Genomic DNA, 14674 nt, shown 5'->3' on the forward strand with positions numbered 1-14674 from the left:
GGACAGGTAAATAAACGAAGTATTAGTAACCTCTTCTTTCTCTAACTAACCTGATCGTATGAACTGCGACGTCCACGCGAGGAATTACACAGCTCAACAAAAAATATTTTGTTACCCAAGACACCCCTACGGATTTCTACTATTTTCTGCGTTTTCTATGTAATGTCAATTTCATAGTTTTCAATAATTTCAGTTAAAATAATTAACAACTCACAACTCATGTATATATACATAGATATCTTCAATTACGGAATTAAATTAATTATCAGGAAAAGAAGACAGGTTGACATTGGATTCGCAATCGTTCCGCAGTTGTCCGCAATCGCAACTGAAGCTCTAAGGCCCTAAAAGGCGGATTGAAGGTGCTCCACGACCCCTAGCCAAGACTATTCCAAGTTAGAACCACTCAAGCCGTGAAATACACCCCTAGTCCGTGAATTTCCGGCACATGCATCACAGTTTAAGGTATAAGGCCACCAAAGGCGGACTGAAGTTGGTCTGAATTAAAATAATTTACTGGAATTTGAACAGAAGCTTGTAATTCAATGTGAACGGCCACCAAAAGCGGATTATAATAGCCCAGTGTTTTATCGCTATACTATAGGAATATGAAGTTCGAATTCATTTTGAAGATTTTCAAAGGTGTTCAAACAAATGTATAACAACTATAATATGTCCAGAAGGAATAAGGTCCACGTATATCTCTGTGACCGTTTCTTTAGGAGGAAGGTGTTATATAATACGGCTCTAATTCTCCGCCCATCTGTTTTAAAAAATCACCTGAATCGTGAATGAATGAGACAGGTTGGTCTGTTTTTGGTTTGGCTGGTTTGTTTTTTATTTTAGCTGGCTGTGACGAAACTGTTCGTCAAAGCACTGAACAAGTGCATTTGTATGCCTACATTTGTATCAAAAGGTTAAATTTGGAATACTTAATTGCCCTTCAATTTGGACAACCAATGAAAGATACCATAGCTAGAAATGTATAGTTTGTACTGATGGTAAAAAGTTTCTACAATTAAACCCCAAATCATAAAAAAAAAGATGTTGGCAAGCTCAAAACTTGAAGCAAATATGAGCATAAAATTACACTTTCTCCACAGTCATCCGCATAAACTTCCTCATAATCTACAAAATTATTATGACAAACAAAAAAGAAGCTCCAACAGAATCGAAAACTGATCGAAGAAAGGTATTAAGGTAGATGAGACTGTGTCATAAGGGTACAAAAAATTTCATATAAAAAAGGAAATTATGTAATTATGAAAATATTATAAAATATATTATAATATTCAGTTAAGTATAACATAAGTGTTACACATTTAAATCTATTTCAACTTCTATGTACATTCATTAAACAATAAAACAAAAATATCAGAAAAACTTTCCAATAAAAACTTTATATTTAAGAATACATTTGTTATTTCCTTTTCATACCACTAATAATAATGAAAAAAATTAAGATAAAATTAATATTTAAAAATAAGGTAATGAAAATTGAAACAAAAAAATCAATATTCCAAAACCATTGATAGCTTCGTGAACTGTATAAAAGTGGTATGAAAGTCATAAAACTATTCAAAATCATTTTAATATCAAGGACCTACTAGTACAAGGGCCACTACTTTTTTATAGATTAAGTTTATAAATGAAGTTTCCATTTGTATATTATATTTAAGAAATAAATTCTGTATTGTGGAAAAAAGTTGTGGCTTACAACTATACATGGCTTAATAATTTTAGTCTATTCACTTTATAAATGTAAACATTCTTTTGAATATAGCTTGATGATAAATATAACAACGATGATGCTGAATGTTCTGGTCAAGAAAAGTTGTTGCCTGAAAAGAATCTGGAAGATGTCAGATATTTTAACAGTCTAATATTTTAACTTTGATAATGTCGATAATTCAGAATACTGTTTGGAGCCACTGAATCAAAATGAAAAACTTCCTGCATCAATATGAAATAACAGATGGAGCATGAATCCATTACTGCACATCTGAATCAAGACGATATTGAGCTGAGCGAATAGTGTCCGGTATAAGACGTTTAAAGGGAGCAAAAACAACTAAAAGAGCATATAACAGGTCAATTGAAAAGTCCCCAGCATGACACATATATGGCTGTACCAGAATTAAATCCATACGTTTTTGAATTAGCCCTAATCCTCAAAAGATGCGGGTATAAATTTGACAGCTGTCGGATCATTAGTTTGTGAATTATAGCGTTTTGAGTGAAGCAACTCTTGTTATTGTGAAAAAAAAAGGATAAAAAAAAGAATTTCGCATGTTGATGAGATACTGCTTTTTGAAGGGAAAAATACAGTTGAAGAAAAAATTTGTCTTGATGCCGAGTTTCCGAACACTACCCCAGGAAAATCAACCATCAAGGATTGCTATACTAAGTTTAAACGTGGTGAGATGAGCACCAAAGACGGTGAACGCAGTGGATACCCAAAAGAGGTTTTTACCGACGAAAACATCCACAAAAAGACTTTGAATGACCGTAAATGGAAATTGAATGAAATAGCAGACAGTCTAAAGATATCAACTGAACGTGTACCTCATATCAATCACGAATATTTGGGTATGAGAAAGCTCTGTGCAAAGTGGGTGCCGCACGGACTCACCTTTGACCAAAAACAACGACGAGTTGATGATTCGGAGCAGTGTTTGAAGATGAGCAAGCGTAATAAACCCGAGTTTTGCGTCGATATGTGCCAATGGATGAAACATGGCTCCAGCATTTCACTCCGAAGTTCAATCGACAGTCATCCGAGTGGACTGCACACGATGAACCCGCTCTAAAGCGTGGGAAAACACAACAGTCGGTTGGCAAGGTTATGGCGTCTGTATTTTGGGATGCGCATGGAATAATTTTCATTGACTACCTTGAAAAAGGAAGGACCATCAACAGCGACTATTATATAGCGTTATTATGCTGACTGAGGCCTATTTTGAAGCAAAGGACAAATCGTACTACAAAAATGGTATCGTACTATAAAAAAGCTGGAGGGTCGCTATAATCAGTGTATCACTCTTGAAGAGAATTATGTTGAATAAAAAAAGTAGTTTTGCCAAAAGAAAGTGTTTTACTATGGTAGGCCGAGCATTTTTCAATTGACCTGTTATACAAATTTTAGAGATTCAGTTAATGATCTTCTAAAAAAGAGTAATATTATTTCGATTAGACGTTATAGAAAATTAAAATTATAACATTACCGCGATTTGACCTGACAAAATTATTCTGTTGATTAACCGAAAGATGATTCTTCTTATTTCTTGTACTAAAATATGTTTTGCACTTGAGATCGCAATTAGTAATTCGTTTATATTTGCTTCTATTTGTTATCCATTCCTTCATTTCAACTTCCGGTCCTACTGATAGGCTTTTCTGATTTTATACCATTTAATGACGTTTTTTCATATAGCCCACACAAAGTGTAATGCTCTGGTAGTAAATATTAACTAATTTAAAAGGTCTACAATATGTCTCTAGCTCAGCTTGGGACCAATCTACAATATCAGCAGGGTGTCGTATAACCAGGAAGACTGGGTCATCGCACTTCATTGTATTTTCTGTGATTAAATTAAAGATTAATATTTTTAAAAATATTCGCAACAGATGGTGTATTTATATTAACTTTTGTATAGCCGTCATATGTGTATGTGGATGTCATTACTAAGGCTTTAGACAACAAACCATTGTTAATCAACATAACCGCACCTGTCCTAGGTATTATTTATCTAGTTTTGAACATTTACAGTTATATAGATAACAAAAATTGTTTCACAGGCATTGCTAGCCTTTATTGCATATATACTAAGGTGTGTTCAGTACATTACAGATAATAGCCTGGCATTTGTGAGAAAAAATAATCACAAAAAAATGAATCCAGAAAATATAGCCTCTCACAAAGCTTAAAAATCAGTGTATAGCCCAGATAATTTAAATGCGAATTGTTGCGATATCCGAGCAATATTTTTGGCAAGCAGTGTATATTTATATGACTACAAAAATGTAAGAAACTGATTTTAACACCTCAGTCAGTAAAAATGTATAATCAAGAATGAACCAACCGTACAAAATTATAACTGTTTTTACATGAAAATTTCAAACATTTTACAATCGCTAATGCAAACCATCATCGGACATTCCGTCTCCGGCAAAAAAATTAACTGAACGACACCGTCACCCGACGATGGTTAAAGCATTACCAAGCACTTTTTCGATGTCTTTGCTTCACGTAGGAATACGCGACATTCGTCGTCACATTAAACCATGAAAATCTCAGCACGGCACAGGATATTGGAACCGATTGTTCGAGGAAGGCCGAAATAACACCGCATAGATATAAAAGCCCCAAACCAGAATTGCTCTTCGACATTTCAGTACCGCGGTCTCGTCGCAAATCATCATGGTATCACTAACCGTCGTCTGGGTATCGGTCTGGTTGGGGTTGATCGGGGTCGATGGGGGTTCGGTGGTGATCAAAAGTGGGTTGTTGAAGAATCACGGGGAGGAACAGGACGAGAATTTGCACGACGTGCAATTCCGGAAGGGTATCGCGAATTTTGAAGGTGCCGACGGTTTCAATCAGAATGGACAATCGAAATTTTCGGCAGCAAAAGATGCGGGAAGGTAGGATTATATAATTCACGCCAATATTTATATTAATTTTAAACTTCTGTATTCCAAATATTTCATTATTCTCAAACGAGATTTTGACATGAAAATGAGAGACAAGTCATATTTTTCTTCAAAAAAAAACCTTTGTTTGCACTACTGTTTCTTAGTTTCTTATATAACCCAAATATAATACATTTCTTTCCACAAAGTTTCCATAAATAAAGTGGAAAAATCACCAATGTAAAACAGATTTACGAAAATCAAAGTAATTAAAACTTTATGGCTTGCAAATCGAGATAAACAACAATTTATAGTATATTGATTTTTATAACATAGATAATATTTTCCTTAATTTCACCATTTAATTATTCTAATAATATCAATAAATTTCTGTATTTTTTTAACGTGTTAATATTGTTATGTCTTTGCATCACAGAACTTTAATTTATTATTACTAAAACCCCTTATTTGTATTTTTATCGTTTTTCTATTCTACTGATTTTTATTTGATTTTTCTAGCGATGTGTTGCTATAACACTTATTTGATAACCAACAAGCAATATTTCAACAACATAGAAGACTTATCTTGTTTTGGTAGTGAAAATATTAAAATTAAACAATAATAAATACTACAAAAATTTCTAATGGCAGAAAAAGATTCAATTAAACAAAATTATTTCTTATATTATGTAAAATATTTATATATTATATACAAGCAGCAACCAAAAGCTATTTAAAAGGTAAATTGCTGAATCCAAATCAGAAGACGTTTTCGAAATATTCAATAAATTCAATATTTAACTGAATTAAAAAGTATAAATCAGAAATGAACAGAGTTTGGACTGAGTCTTTTATATCTATTCACTGTTTGTTTCACCCATTAAGGACCACCAGTAATTGTTCGTCAAGCCCACGTCTCAAAATACTTGGTATCGCCTTTTAATATTTGCCATATTTTGGTGTAGGCGCTCTCATTACTCATCGCTAGAGTCGCCCAAGCTTCTTGGGATAAAACCAAGATGTGAATGCAAATAATGCATATTGACAGATATTTGAGCTTCAACCTTATTGTAATTTTGCAACAAATTTTCGACTACGTGCTTGTTTTATGATCCCTGATGGAAGCAATTCTGGTTTATGTTTTGATAAATTTAAATCACGAATCAAATCATTCAGTTCACTTTGCGAAATTAAATGCTTTTATTGCATTTCTTGTACTTGTACCTGGGTAAATGGGCAATAGATCACTGTCCATGCGTGGAAATGTCTTGTGTCGAGAAACTGAATTGAGTACGTCAGGATATTTATATTATGCTATTTTTGCATTTATACCGACGACATTCATTGAACAAAAGTAGCAATCATCTAAATGTTTTTTCAGCTTTGTTCTGCGCGCATTACAAACAAATTTTCAGTACTCATTGCTTGTCAGCCATCTTTGAGTGCATTTGTCATGATATTTCTACGTTTATACAACATATAACATCCACAAATGTAACCAAAATACTTTAATCGTACGTAATCGACTTTGCACCGTTGTCTCTACATTTTCATACGTTCCGAACACAATCACAGCACAAACTCATATTCCAAAGGATAGCTAATGCAATATAAGAGCGTAATGCTATCGACGAATGCGATCTCAAAAAATGGAACCAATTTTGACACACGGATTGAAAATCTGAGTTCAGGGCATCAAGTAAGTGTTAATAAATATTCCCGTCTGATCGGGCCGAAAAGGCCGATGCTCGAATTTATAAACTTGTCTAGATAAGTCAATTAAATCAATTGCAGAGGCTATTGCTTCTCCAAGATGATACATATGAAAGAATGAAAGTATTACCAATTCTTCTGTATGTCTCTGAAGCTGGGGAATCTGGGAACACACAGTCGAAGAACAAATCCAAAATGCAAATTACACTGAATTTCACCACTTAGTGAAAAAAAAACCATTGTTGTACCGAGAACATCAGTAGATTGACGTTTATTGGCATTAACCGGCAACTTTAGAAAACTAGATAAGAAAATGTCAACTCACGTCACTTCTGAAAGTGGTGCATATAGAGATGTCGTGTTGGAACCACATCTTATCCAGGTTAATATAAGTCAACTTTCTAATAACGCCAGTCAAAAATAAGCACCAAATAGTAACTTTTTGTGGATGCATTACAATATAGTGAACGTCATTTATCCAAACATACGAACTATCATCAAGGATGACTTTTCAACCAACATAACTCTCAAGAGTTATTAAAAAGTTAAAGAGACGCCGTCAAAACAGTATATCGGCTACAGGCTGCCAACCTCGATGCGTTCATGTTTAGAAACCCTATTTATGATAACAGTACTGATACGAATTAAATTTTTAAACAATTTATGTTACAACGTGCCATTCACAATCGAACATATTTTGACCCGACAATTGATGAATAAAATTACACTCTTTCTGTCCTAGTCACTGTTTTGTTCTAGAAACTTTTAACACATCCTTAATATACAAACATAAGTCTTAAAATAGATATTTATTATTCAACACCCACTTGTCGATGAATATTACGAATTTTACACTAACTTATTAATAATTCAAATGAATTAATACATGTAATTTATATTTTTCTCTCCACTTATTTGGATCGTCGTCATAAAATATTATTGCATACATATTTGCTAAAGAACACTTCATTTACTTATATAATTTGTGGATGAATAAAGGTGCCTTCAATTGTTTTAAATTTTTTTTATAGTCGGCTTGGTTGTCGAAGTGGTAAAGGCTATAGGACGTTCCTCCTGCTCATTGGATAGTCGCGGGTTCGAATCCTGTTGTGGCATTGTCTTTAGGCAAGAATCTAAAATCCGACAAGAAAAATGATCCCAGTCACACCAGTAACCAGACTGGGTAAGACCGGATGTCTTCCGATGACCTCCAAGTTGGTCACTCGATAGTCGGTAGACTTAAGGCCGACGACCGTGATTCGAAGCTCACATTAAACAGTAGGTCTAGTCTAGATAAAGCCTAGTAGGTAAAAAGGAGACTCTAAAATATATTTTTAAAAAATTATATTTTCGTATTACATTCCTTGGCGTCAAAGCCCGCTTCATAACCACTTGTGGAGCTTCTCCATATCCTCACCACGACCTGTTTCGCACGTTATTATTATATGTGATCCACTATTCGTCACCTGGTTTCGTTTCGTTTCGAACCAATTTTCCTATTAATCCATATAGAACGCAAGCGTCAAGCTTTTTTTAGCATTCAATTTCATCAGAAGTGTAAAACTGTTTTATGGTCAATGCCTAGTTACATAGCAAAATATGTTGGTCTACTCCAATATCATTAAGAATTTCAACGACAATGTCAACGACTAGCCATCGCGAGGTTCATATTTAGCACAGAATTTTCTGAAATGCAAAAGACCAATTCTGACCCTAACGTTAGATAATTAATCACGCATCACCGTAAACACCATATACATTTCGATAAATCCGAGTTGCATATTTCCTCTTCCAAATTAAAAAAAAAACAAGATATGATGAAAATAACCTTTGGAATTTTCCATTTTTAAATCGCAATAACTTCTATCTGAACGAATGACTCTATCGTCAATATAACAATTATTTTTTCTAGCAGAATTGCTAAAACAGTTAGATTGTTGGGAATCCTAAAGAATAATTTTAAATCCAAACATCAGCAGATACATTTCCAAAATATTTCAAATTTATACATTTATATTGATTTGAACGACCCAGAAAGAACTAATTATATGACTTTCAACATTCAAATTTTTATTGTTTTTAACAGAACGAATAAAAACACGCATGCAGAAATGGTCAGAAGCACTCTATCAGATTTAATAGCTAGACATTATTGAAAGTAATAATTAAGTCAATAATGAAATGTTAACTATAGTAAAACACCGCGGTTTACTAAAGAGCACTTCTAAATAATACATCAAATAAAGCAAAGCAATATTTAAACTTAAAATGCCATATTATAATATAAAAATAGCGCAATAAATAAATAGAACAATACAACACAAAATAACAAACCATGTATTACATTTTGATTTAAAAAAATTTAACCACATAAGAGTATAGCTTATTACTGATAATTAAAACAATATTTATTCTAAATTTACTCAAGACAAGGACAATTTCGACAAAATATTTTAAATGTATTGGACTTCTTAGATAAATGCGATAACCAATAAACCAGTTTGGTGTACAAACAAAATACACACAAATATAAGTATAAACTAAATTAAATTGTATTAAATTACAGATATGGAGAACACTTGGCCAACAAAAACGCTTTCTTAGATACGAACGATTACAACAAAGACAATTTCCATCAACAGGGTGGAGAACAAGCCGGAAACTTTGGTTCTAAAGTAGCCCATAAAAAGGGTCATCACAAATCCGGATTTCAAAACACCTACCACAAAGACGAAAGCGGTAGTAATTCGAGTTATTTCGATGACGGTAGCGACGAAGGTGACGAAAGCGTCAATAAGAGATACAGAGGTAAATATATAGCGAAATATAATATCTAAAAAACAAAAATGTGTATGAGCATTTGTATACTAGGATCTTATGGAGACGCGGGACAAAACCATCACAATGGCGGCAAATACAACGCCCATGATTTTGCTAACGACCAAGGACGACAAGGCTTCTACGACAACGAAGGGAAATATTTAAATGATCACAACAATAGGCAGGGATTCAATAGAAACCACTACTATAACAATAAAGAAGATTATGGTAGAAGAAACGCCGGAAATAATTATAGGGGAAATGACAGATACGCCGAAGAAAAATATGTTGACAGGTATTCTGATATAAACAAATGTCTGATATAAAAAGTATATGGTAATAATACATTTCTTATAGACCCCATTATTACCAAAGCCATCCACAGCCTCATCCATACTATCAGAACCAAGCTTATAGAAAAGCAACTCACCTACCTCAGAAACCCCACATCACCGTCTATGAAGACCCCAGGTATGTCCACTCGGATCCTAGATACAGGAGATCTGACGATTATTCTGATGATTACGACGATGTAAACTATGGCAGACTAAGCAGTCACAACCAGTTCAACTATCGAGGAAAACCTGATTATTATTATGATTAACTTAAAAGCTGTTATGTGATACATGTCAGACAAAAACAGAAAAAATTACTTGTCACAATATAACTATGGCGTGTTTTAAACTTTATAACAATCAAACTTCAGACAATTATCATTTTTTCTGTATTTATCTTTAACATTATAAATTATTATTGAATAAAGCCTGGCCTAGCTTCTCCCTGTTTATGAAAAACGAGAAGTTAGCTCAAGCGAAGGGTCATTGGTGTATAATTGTATTTTTCTAACAAATAAAGTTATATAAAAATACATTTAATTAAATAAATGATACTTACTTTAAAATACACTTTACTCGCTACTTAATAAACAAAACTAAAACGCTCTTCCAATAGACAGACAAACTATATAGAATGTAAATAAAAAACCAAACTGGAACAAAAACATAAACAAAATCTTAATATTTTTTATATCATGTGAAAAATTCGTATTAGTCCTAATAAATATTATGTACGTGCAGTTTTACATACAAGAATAATATGTTGTAATAAATAATACAGTTATTACTATTATTATATAAATATTAGTAGTAAATAATCTTTGGATCTATTTAAATATTAAAATTACCTATTGAATATAACTTCAAAGAATTGGTCATGCAACCAGTAAAACAGATTTACAATATTTTAGACAACATAACCTATCAAATAAATGATTTATTTTAACTTAAAATAACATACTCCCACTGAAATGTTTCAAATTATTCTTATAAACAGGTCAATAAAATATCCCAAAGTATACACAACAAATATAAATTATATTCAAAAGTACTTTTACAAAGGCACAAAAATAAATATAAAAGAGAAGTTGTATCACAAAAGAGACAAAATGTGTAGTATTGCTATTGGAACAATGATTGTATTTAAACTATCTAATTTTGATCTTTTGCCAATTATTAAACTTCTGATATGCAGCGTTTAAAAGCTGATTCAAATGTTTCGTAAGATGTTGAGATAATGGAGATAGTTCTCGGATTAACTTGTCCTACAAAATAAAATTGACGAACATAAGAATTAAGCAGATATCTACATATAACGCTATACCTCAAAAGGTTTTAGTTTGGCTGATTGAAATCTCTGTAAGGCTTCATGCATTTTAACTATTTTTTGATCAGATTGGGAGGATGTAGGTGGAAAACATTTCCAAAAGTGCGCTAGTAACTCACACAAAGCCAAGTACAAATTTCTGACCTCCTTTTCTACATCAGCAGGAACCAGCTCTTTAACAAATATTATTACTATATTGAAAACAAACTAATATAACAACTCACGAGCTAGAGACTGCTCTTGAAAACCGCGCATCAGAGCGCCTCCTGGTGACAGTTCACCTAAGGCAACTATTGCAGCAGAAGGAGTTACTAATGTGTGGTTAGGATTACGCAATCTACTCTGCCACTGTTTGGTTTCCTGTATGACACCTCTCATGATATAGGCAACTTCACTAGTATTTATATGTTCTGTTGCAGTATCTGGCATCGGACCGTGAAGATACCTCTCAACCTAAAACATATTAATTATACTACATTATTATACTCACTCAATTATCATTACTTTTGACAAATTTAGATGAACACCATTATTTTGTTCCTTTTCACTACCCTGAAGATCATCATAAGTAATTTTTTCAAGTATTTTTTGTTTCTTATTGATATGATCATCTGAGACTGTTATTTCTTCTTGTGTTTCAAGTTTTTGATTGTCATTTGACGTCCCATTTGCTTTATTATTAGTTGCTTTAAGAACCTGAGCACATTTTTACATATAGTATTTTGACCAAATTTAGTTATAATAGTTTACCATTATTGAATGTTGATTAAATCTTTTGATCATGGCCTGACTAACTGTACCCATATTACCAACTGGCTTCTCATTGCCAGCACCATATCCTTCATCTAAACTTTTATCTTCAAATTCAGTCAAATTAACCAAAGGATCTTTTACTCCCCCCTGAATATCTTTCTTCATTTCTTGGTCATCAATTTTTCCACAATCTGTAAATAAATCTTTACTTTCTGCATATTTTCTATCCCTGCAAAATTATTTAAAAATAAATTATAAGTTACTTATATCTTTTTATACCTGTGAAAATAATGAGACTGGAAAAACTTTGTCCAAAATTGTGATTCTGTTAATTTAGATGGCACATTCTCTATATATTTCTTTTTAACAGCAGGATAAGTTTTAAATATGCATTCTATTATATCTGGAGTTATATTATACTTCAGTCCATTACAACCATCAGTTTGAGGTTTAATATCAGCTAGAAAAGCCCCAGAAACACCTATAAAATATACTGTACAGAAATTCCATTTTCTAGAACCTAAAACAAATATACCAATTTCCTGAACTGGCTGTTTATTTTTTTGGGTATATTGTTGAGCATGTTGAGTCCAAAATTCTTCGGAAGACACAACCTCAGTCATCACAAGGTCTTTGTACAATTGTAATAATGTTGGATTCGTTGACAATAACCTATTCTTTTCCTCCAATTCTTTGTCTATTTTTCTTTTAAACTTAGGTAGCAACGATTGTAACATTTCCTTCACCCTATCTCTATCTGCAATTTGAGCTTGCATACCACTTTTATTGATGAAATGAAAAGTCGAAGAAACACCATTGTGAAGTACTACTTGTAATTGAACTTTGGCTTTACCCTCTGGTGAAATCTTTTGAGCTACAGTTAGAGAATTTAAACATACTGTTATTTTAAAGCATTACTTATTTACACTTGATATCAGCATAAGGATGAGAAACAGCAACTGTATCCCTATTTTCCACCATCCAAATTAAACGTTGATCCATCAGAAAAAGCGTTCCATCACCTTTTTTAAATCGTACATTCGATACTTGTAGTAAAACGTCTTCACTTGATGTAGCCATACTTCTACAATTTTGATTTTATATATTACAAAATACGGCAAAATTTATATTTGATATACAAACCATTGAATTACATTAACCCAACTTTCCATGACAGTTGATATAGTAATGAAGACAGATATCGAATCTAACATCGACATTAATTAGAAAAAATAATAAAAAATACAAATCAATGAACAGAATTTATTTAAATAACAATTAACAAAATTTTATAATTTAGTTAGTTCTTATTTCATGTGATATGCCAATATTTTTCAAATATCGCATATCGCATTTTTAAATAATTCCAAATAATATTGAGCAAATCATAAATACAATAGAAATACAAGTGATTAGTACTAATTATTTGATTATAAAAATTTTATTTATACTGATAACATTTGTTTCATTATGCAGCATTTCCTCTTCATGTGGATTCTGATAGTTACATCAGACTATATAATAGATTTCGGTATCTCTAATAATTTATTGAACTGAAAAAATCTCAACGAGAAGTGTTTGATGAGGTTTATCTTTTCTTTACTTTTTTTGCGTAAATATAAACATCTTATGACTTCTTTCAACTCGAGTCAAATTACAATTTCTTACTAAAGCCGTATCTGAATTCTTTAGTTATATACTATTACGATACTTAAATATATCACTCTCATTTATCCTCTTGATTGACCATCAATGATGCAACTTAATGTTAAACCTCATGGCACTGATAATAATTGATAATTGGATCTAGTATAATTTATGGACAATGGCTTATTGTAACAAATGTTCTTCCAATATTTCAATTAAGTCACTTTCTAGACTTTCTTTTCTCTTCCTTCAAAAAAGATATCCAAAAATGTTTATAGTGTTTTTATGCATTCAATATATTAATATTGGATAGAAAAAATATAGCTGCTTATAGGTACTTTCATTAGAGTCAAATATTAATGTGAATAACGAAACAATTTAACCCAAGTGTTAAATTCGACAGTTTTGACATTTCATTTTATCAAATAACAATTTTTTTTCATACCTCGGTTGAATGTACGTACTTTCGTCCTTAGTAACAGGGAAGGAAGTTAAACATTTACTCCCTGTGAGAAATACAACCGCGCCTTCTATAACGACGGGAGGAAAGAATTTCTTATGCGTAGTTATACTCGTAACTACTGATTTATTATGTCGCTACAACAAATTGTTTACCGTTGTCATTAACGTTGCTACCTTTAACAATACGTTATCATCTAATGAATCCACGGACGAGGAAGATGATATACGAAATTTTGATGCAGAAGCGCGATTGATAATAAATATAGATACGTTGCTGAAGAAGTCTATTGATGTCAAGGGCAGGCATCAAAAACATGCTCATCAAAATTTAAAGTTAATTGAATAAAGTACTATCGACCGGCTATGAAAAAAAAATTTGTATACACCACACGGGCCAAAAGTTGAAATCTCGGTCCTGCTCGTCATGTCCGCGAAAATCTGAACAGGGCCGAAAATTCAACTTTCGGCCCTTGTGGTGTAATATACTATTTCATTTAGTGTTATGATTTAAAAAAATCTTCTCTCCATCAGATACTTTTGGAAACGCTTATTGTAGCTACTCTGTCATATCCCAATTGTAATTAGTTTCAACGATTTAAAATTGGTTATTTTGTCGCTAATTATAAAAAACTACCTGGAGAATAAATATAAATAAAGTTTAAAGACAATGAATTGCAAGATTTATCGGACAAAATATCAGTTCAAACTCTCAAAGAACTTTTAGGGGGTTTAGATGGGGTTTACAAGATGAATCAATGTTTCCAGGCGTTTAAATGCTAGAGAAAATATCCAAATGGAGAGAAAATGCCTACCATACGAATGAAAACCTTATTTTGAACTTTCAACGTCACGGTTTTCTTGCTTATTAGGTAAAAATGAGAACTTTTCTGTGGCGTATTATGACAGACGATGATTAGTGGATCTACTACAACCCAAGTGTTGTCGCCAGTCATGGGTTAGTCCACAAAGTTTTGCTTTAAACATG

General features: G+C 32.4%; 2 protein-coding genes across 2 annotated transcripts; one reads left to right on the forward strand and one right to left on the reverse strand.

Annotated features, from left to right (window-relative positions):
• The first annotated feature begins 4405 nt into the window (after positions 1 to 4405).
• Positions 4406 to 10047, forward strand: LOC143192607 (uncharacterized). The gene is made up of 4 exons (XM_076398062.1): positions 4406 to 4644; positions 8912 to 9153; positions 9217 to 9460; positions 9523 to 10047. Exons 1-4 carry the CDS (start codon positions 4421 to 4423, stop codon positions 9767 to 9769), a joined length of 957 nt encoding a protein of 318 aa, XP_076254177.1. The 5' UTR covers positions 4406 to 4420; the 3' UTR covers positions 9770 to 10047.
• A 470-nt stretch (positions 10048 to 10517) lies between these two features.
• Tfb1 (Transcription factor B1) lies at positions 10518 to 12755 on the reverse strand. Its single transcript, XM_076400656.1, has 9 exons — positions 12724 to 12755; positions 12507 to 12664; positions 12116 to 12454; positions 11860 to 12061; positions 11578 to 11809; positions 11332 to 11523; positions 11052 to 11280; positions 10825 to 11000; positions 10518 to 10765 (listed from the first exon to the last, which is right to left on the reverse strand). The coding sequence occupies exons 2-9, from the start codon at positions 12658 to 12660 to the stop codon at positions 10649 to 10651; spliced, it is 1641 nt and encodes a 546-aa protein (XP_076256771.1). The 5' UTR covers positions 12661 to 12664; positions 12724 to 12755; the 3' UTR covers positions 10518 to 10648.
• Between the last annotated feature and the right edge of the window lie 1919 nt (positions 12756 to 14674).

This window comes from Rhynchophorus ferrugineus, unplaced genomic scaffold, assembly GCF_030347505.1.
Source record: "Rhynchophorus ferrugineus isolate W39M unplaced genomic scaffold, kcgeb_rfMv2 rfM3, whole genome shotgun sequence".
Lineage (NCBI taxonomy): Eukaryota > Metazoa > Arthropoda > Insecta > Coleoptera > Curculionidae > Rhynchophorus > Rhynchophorus ferrugineus.

Coding starts and splice junctions, on each gene's coding strand:
- LOC143192607 (XM_076398062.1), top strand. CDS start 4,421: ATGGTATCACTAACCGTCGTCTGGGTATCGGTCTGGTTGGGGTTGATC. Junction 4,645..8,911: donor GCAGCAAAAGATGCGGGAAG/GTAGGATTATAT, acceptor ATTAAATTACAG/ATATGGAGAACACTTGGCCA. Junction 9,154..9,216: donor CGTCAATAAGAGATACAGAG/GTAAATATATAG, acceptor TTTGTATACTAG/GATCTTATGGAGACGCGGGA.
- Tfb1 (XM_076400656.1), bottom strand. CDS start 12,660: ATGGCTACATCAAGTGAAGACGTTTTACTACAAGTATCGAATGTACGA. Junction 11,810..11,859: donor CAGTCTCATTATTTTCACAG/GTATAAAAAGAT, acceptor ATAATTTTGCAG/GGATAGAAAATATGCAGAAA. Junction 10,766..10,824: donor CCAAACTAAAACCTTTTGAG/GTATAGCGTTAT, acceptor TTTATTTTGTAG/GACAAGTTAATCCGAGAACT.